This window comes from Urocitellus parryii, chromosome 5 (genome assembly GCF_045843805.1).
Source record: "Urocitellus parryii isolate mUroPar1 chromosome 5, mUroPar1.hap1, whole genome shotgun sequence".
Taxonomy (NCBI): domain Eukaryota; kingdom Metazoa; phylum Chordata; class Mammalia; order Rodentia; family Sciuridae; genus Urocitellus; species Urocitellus parryii.
This window is the reverse complement of record NC_135535.1, coordinates 198,941,320-198,947,308: the sequence shown is the minus strand read 5'-3', so window position 1 is coordinate 198,947,308 and position 5,989 is coordinate 198,941,320. Positions and strand designations below refer to the sequence as shown.

General features: G+C 56.2%; 1 protein-coding gene across 2 annotated transcripts; it reads right to left on the bottom strand.

The window, feature by feature from the left end:
- Positions 1–589: 589 nt before the first annotated feature.
- Emx2 (empty spiracles homeobox 2) lies at positions 590–5,749 on the bottom strand. 2 transcript variants are annotated; one of them, XM_026384302.2, is made up of 3 exons: positions 5,341–5,749; positions 3,202–3,386; positions 590–1,032 (listed from the first exon to the last, which is right to left on the bottom strand). In XM_026384302.2, exons 1-3 carry the CDS (start codon positions 5,747–5,749, stop codon positions 865–867), a joined length of 762 nt encoding a protein of 253 aa, XP_026240087.1. In that variant the 3' UTR covers positions 590–864. The 2 variants fall into 2 exon arrangements, with proteins under 2 accessions (XP_026240087.1, XP_026240088.1); XM_026384303.1 differs by lacking the exon at positions 3,202–3,386 and having other exon boundaries at positions 851–1,032.
- Positions 5,750–5,989: the final 240 nt, after the last annotated feature.

Here is a 5,989-nt window from a genome sequence, read left to right as displayed (position 1 = left end):
TCCCCATCCTGCTCCCCGTTTCTCTGTAAGAGGACCACTATCGCTGAGCCTACTTCATTTAGCTTTCACAATCACTTTGACATCAGAAGGTATCAAAAAGTGTTTACAGACTGCACATTTCTCGGAAAAAATAAAAATAAAAAACACACAGAACCTGTCTTTAAAAGGAAAATAAAATTACAATTCATTTTGTCTTTAGACACCATTCGCCCAACAACTGCTACATGCAATTCAAGTTTTTGAAACAGGTGTGGGATGGGGCTAGATATGGAATTTCGCTTGTTGTAACTAATTATTTTTAAAGACTGGGGGAAAACTGCGAAGTGCAAAATTAAAAGTCCTGTGCCTGGTTGGGTTGGTTGTTAAAAAATTATTATTATCATCATTTTTTAAGTGGACTGTGATAAACGGAATACCTGCCAATCATCTTGTCTCCCTGTTTGGCGATTGACTGACAGCTCTCCTTGTCAGAGTGCGCCTTCAGCTCTACCACATTTGGATCTGGAGATCTCCTTCTTTCTCTCCCTCTCCCCCTCTCTCCCTCTCTCTCTCCCTCTCCCTCCCTCTCTCTTCCTCTCTCTGTCTCTCTCACTCACTCAGCTGCCTCTTTAGACGAAGGTTGCAAGTTGATGTAGGAGCCTGGATCCTCTGCCATCCTGGCGTGGTCTCGGATTGGGACCCAGCGCCCTCGCTGTCCAAAGTCTGCGAAGCCTGCCGTAGCTCTCTGATCCCCTCTCCCTTTCTCGGTGAATGTGTGCGCGGTTTGTTTTTGTTTTGTAGGGTTTTTTTTTTCCTTCTTCCCCTCCTCTCCCTGTCTCTGTTTTACTCCATGTTGTCCATTTCTGTGGGTTTGGGTTTGGGTTTTTAATCGTCTGAGGTCACGTCTATTTCCTCCGGACTTGCTTGCTTGGTGGCAATTCTCCACCGGTTAATATGGTGTGTCCCTTTTTTCTTTTGTTGCGAATCTGAGCCTTCTTCCTCCAGCTTCTGCCTTTTGAACTTCGTCCTCCGGTTCTGAAACCATACTTTTACCTGTAGGGGCAGAAGCAGGTGCTGTGCATTAGGTCCTTAGCAGCATCCTGGTACCAAGTGCCTGATCCCTTCCCCAGAGGGCTCCTGGTGCAAGACTGAGAGTCCAGTCTTTCAAATGCATACCTAAAGGCTGGCCGCCCAGGGCCTCCCCTCGGGAAGCAGGATCCCCAGTGATGAGTGGGAAGCCTGGCTCCCTGCCCTTCTGAATCCCCCCTAGAGAGCCCTTCCCCAGGGCCCCACTGCCCACAGCGCACTGAACCCCTTCTCGCCTGGCCCTGCCCAGGTACCCACTTCCCTCTGAGAGCAAACTGCAAAGAACAAGAACCCCTATAAAATAATAAGTAGGAGAAATTTAAAAGAGTTATGTCCCTAACTCCCTCCAACAAGTGAGTGCAAGAAGACCTCAGTCCAGGCAGCAACTTCCCCGAGGGCCCAATATGCTTTCCATTTTCTGCGGGTCTTTCATAGCCTAAATATAGAGCCTCATCTGTAAGGCGCTGGGCCCTGGGTAGAAGATCAGGATGTGCCTCAGCCACTGCCTCCTTGCTGAGTGACCCTGCAGGTGAGCAAAAGTGGGCTGAGATGGAGCAAGCCAAGGAACAGTGGGGAGAAGGGACTGAGGACTAACCCAGCCTTGCCTTTCCAGCCAGGAAATGGGGTTCAAAAGCGAAAGCTCGAGAAAGACTGTGGAATAGAGGGAGGTAAGAGAAACTGACAAAGAGGAAGGGGAAAGAGAGAGTCCCCATATTCCTCCCTTCTATCCAGCCCAGAACAGGCCAGGGGTCAACCTCAGATTGGGCCACATCACTTCCCACCAAGGCAGACAGAGCAGGCAGCCTGGCCTCTCCAGAGCAACTGCTAGAGGTCCGGAGACCAATGAGGTTGGAGTCAGCTGAGATTCGATGGCCCCCTGGGAAAACTGGGTGGTGGGTCCCCACCCGCAACCAGACTAAACAGTAGCCCTTGTCCAAGCTTCCCGCAGTGGGTCCTGGTTAGAAATAGTGACTGCCGCACCTTCCACATGCCTGGGAGTCATATCAGAGCAGTGCCCTCGAGGTCCCGCGCCCACTCTCTCCCTTAAGACACCACGGGTCCGTTTGCTCTCCCCGAATGCCGCAGTCCCCCAAAGTGCCCCATGGAAAAGCTGAGCGGGAACAAGGCTGAGTTTAATTTGCTTTGAGTTTGCTAATTGAGGGGGAGGACGGTTCATTTCTCCCCCGGCGCTCGCCCAAGGCGCGCGTCGGTGCGCTCGGGGCTTGACACGCACACAAAGACTCCAGGCAGCGTGGGCAGCGAGGCGGACAAAGACCACCGCCGCCTCGCCTGTCCAGGAGAAATCAGCCGGGCCGCGCCTTGTGCCCGCCCCGCACAAACCCGCGAGGCCCTCTGCAGTTTTGTCCGGGGGGATCCGCTTTAAAAACAAAAGCCTCGACCTTTTTGCGCTTCCCAGAAAAAGTGTTACAACTTAATCTGCTCGAAAATGTTACTGTTGGTTGGGAACTTTGACCCCGCCCTGGGGCTCCCGTACAGTAGCGCCTACAGTAGCCCCAAGCCCCCTCCCCGCCTTGGGACAAGCCCAAGCCAGGCCGGCCTCGGGACCCTGCTGAGCAGAAGGGCCTATCCCCCAGGCCCTCTTTGCAATCTTCAACTTCTATTTCTCTGATTTCGATTGCACCCAGCACTCTTGGCCTCCAGCTTCCAAGACTCTCCTTCCTTGAGAAGAGTAACTGGGCTTATGATGAGAGCCTTGGGCCTTGAGTCGCTCAGAACTCTCCCTTAACCGGCTCTCTACCCTCTCCAACTTTGAGCCTCAATCACCCAGACAGGCGGCTTCACTTTGCCTCATCCTGGACCCCATGACTCTTACCACAAGTCTCATCAAAACTATAGAGGTATCTAGCCAGAGGCTACAAGGCCTGTACAGCTAGGCAGAAGGAGCAACTCAGCGCTTAGACTCTTAGAGCCTCCTTGCTGGAGCCCAGGGAAGCTGGGCAATAGGGAAGTTATAAATCCAGAGCCCTGGCTTGAAAGGAACCACAGGGCCCTTTGCAAAGGCCCTGTCGGAGCTCAGCACTTGTGGGTGTGCTGGGTGCCAGCTACCAGGGTCCTTATATTGGGATGAGGGGGCCTCTGCCTAGACGGGATGTCCTGGCTCCTGGCTGCTCTCACCTGAGTTTCCGTAAGGCTGAGGCTGTGAGCCAGCTGCTTCCTTTCCGCGCCCACCACGTAGTGATTCTTCTCGAAGGCGTGTTCCAGCCTTAGAAGCTGGGACGGGGAGAAGGCGGTTCGGATCCTTTTCGGCTTTCGGGCCAACGCGTTGTGCAAAAGGAAACTCTCGGGGCTTGTGTCGTTCCCTGCAGGGGGCACAGCAGAAGTGCCATTAGGTGGCGGCTCTGGTCAGAGTCGCGCGCTTCTCCCGAGCCGGGCTGGCGGGGCAGAGCGCTCAAGGCCTCCACCTAGTCTGCGGCTCTAGACCTGCGGATGCTGGTGGCCCTCCCCAGGGGCGCGAGAGGGAGGCCGGCTTAGCTGCCAAGCCCCGGACAGCCGGGGATCCACCTGTGCCGCACACAACCAGAAGCTGCCCGAGTGGGGCCAGCCCCCAGCTCCGGACCGTGGCGGGCTTCCGCAGCCGCCCGGGAGCCGCGGGCCTCACACTCCAATTCCCGGCGCCCGAGGCAGAGGAGGGGGCAGCAGAGACCGGCCGAGAGATTGGTGCCCACCACCCACAGAAATCTCTCTTCTTTCTAGCCTCTCAGAAAACTTTGACCTCAGTGTGGAGAGGCAGCGGACCGCTATCCTGAATTTTCTCGCGGACTTATTCAATTTTTTTATTTTTGTCTTGCTATGCCTCGGAGAAAGTACAGAGGCCAGAAGAGTCCTTGTATCCCGACTGCGACAAGAGTCTCACGGCTGGTGTGCCCGGTTTCTACCGCTGCTGCCTCCGGATGACCTGGCTCCGGTGGTCCCCGGCTCCAAAGAACTGGGAGAGACTTGAGCGATGGGATGGAAACCCAGGGGTTACGATTTGCCGGCACCAGCCAGGACGGTCTGCGGCCCGGGAAGATCCTGGTTGCTCCAGATCTGTTGGGGCGACCAAGAGGGCAGCTGGCAGAGAATGGAGAAGGGAAGCCCTGAACTTTGAGAGGAAATCCAATGTTTTGGGTTCACTCATTTGAGTAGGAAATCAATTCACCAAAAAACAACAACAACAACAACAACAACAAAAAAAAAAAACAAAGAAAACAGACCGACAGTCCAGGCGGGAATGGAGGCAAATTCTGATCAGGAGTAAGGGCAAAAAGTTCTTTGATTTGGTTTGGATGGCTTTTTTGTTTTTGTTTTTTTTTAAACTATGGGGAGGGGTGTGACATCTACCCAATTCCAGACTCTGGAGGGAATGTAAAGGGTTAATGGACAGACAAGGCTCTGAGTATTGATCGGCTGCCTCCTGAGGTCGGTCTATTATGAACTGGATCCGACTCGAATCGGCAAACTAATTATTCGCCGCTTTTTCCGAAGTTTTAACTTTCCTCCCAACCCCCAACTAGAGAAAAACAAAATTTTTAAATAGCGAGAAACGAAGACACCCAAACAGATCTTTCCCTCCCAGGCCGTCTTTCGACCTGGTTCATTTCTTTTGAAAGAAAGAAAAACAAAAACCAGACCGAACCTGCTTTCCCGCCGGGGCCGCTCCGCGCCCCAATTAAGCAGGTCGCTGCGAGAGAGCCGAGCCCCGGAGGTTGCTACCCGCTCGGGTTTCCGCCCCTCGCTGGGCCTCCAAAAAGCAGGGGGAAACACACTTTGCTCCGGGGTCACAAGAGTCCCCTGGTCTGGGTAGAAGGGCGAAGACTGAAGTCGCGGGTCTGGGATGAAGGGGCGTGGAATGGTGGCGAACAGAATAGAACGCAGTCGTAGGTGAACCTGGCGGCCCTGTCCGTGGCCCTCGGACCAAGGGGACCGCGAGTCTAAAGACATAGCGGTTTCTGGGCTCCCTGGCGACGGGCACGCCGAGCAGGCTGCTCTGGCGTGTCCAGACTCAAGCGCACACGGGGACAACTCTGTCCGCGCCCCTTCTCAAAAGGTCAAGCGGCCGGCGGGCCAGAACCCCAAACCAGCCATAGTTTGGGAGCACGGAGATCAACACCCTCGCCGCCGCCCTTCGCTGCCCAGTTTTCAAACCGGGCGCGTGGGCCGGAGAGCCGGTGGAACCTCCGCCCAGGCCTTGCTAAGTGCCCACCGGGAGCAGGCCGGGCGCAGTGAGGGATGCGGCGGGAGCGGCGCGCCGCAGTCCCGCGACGTGGCACGTACCTTGGAATCGATGGCCCAGATATCGGTAACGGTGGATGAGCCAGGGGTAGAAGGTGGACGGGTCCCGCTGCTGCGAGGCGAAGAGGGGGTGTGGCGAGTGCGAGGAGGGCAAGGGGTGGGCGGCCAGGGCGTGCGGTGGCGGCACCGGGTGCACTGGCACCGCGGGGTTGGGCGGGTGCGAGACCGCTTCGGCGAACACTAAGTCCGGGTTGGAGTAGACGCCCCTGCCCGCGGCTGCGGCGGCGGCGGCCGAATGGAAGCCGTTGAGGAACGGATTTATGGGGCTGGAGTTGGCGTAGCTGAGCGCTGCAGGACGGATGGGGTCCTCGGATCGCGAGGCGGGCAGGGGACTGTCCTTGGCCACCAGCGACTCGATGGTGAAACAGCGCTTGGGCGCCGGCTGGAACATGCTGCGCCGAGGAGCGGGCGCCCCAGGCTCCCTGCTCCCGGCGACCGTGGCACGCTGCCTCCGCCGCCCGGTGCTCGCGGCGAGGACCGACGAGAATTGGGGACTCGTTTGTTTGGGGTGGGGGTGGGGGTAGGAAAGGAAGAAAGAAAGGAAAGGAAAAAGGAAAGGAGGGGGAGGGGAAGGAGAAGCAAAGCCGAAGATCCCGAGAATCTTGCACCAAACGCGCCCAACCTGGAGAGA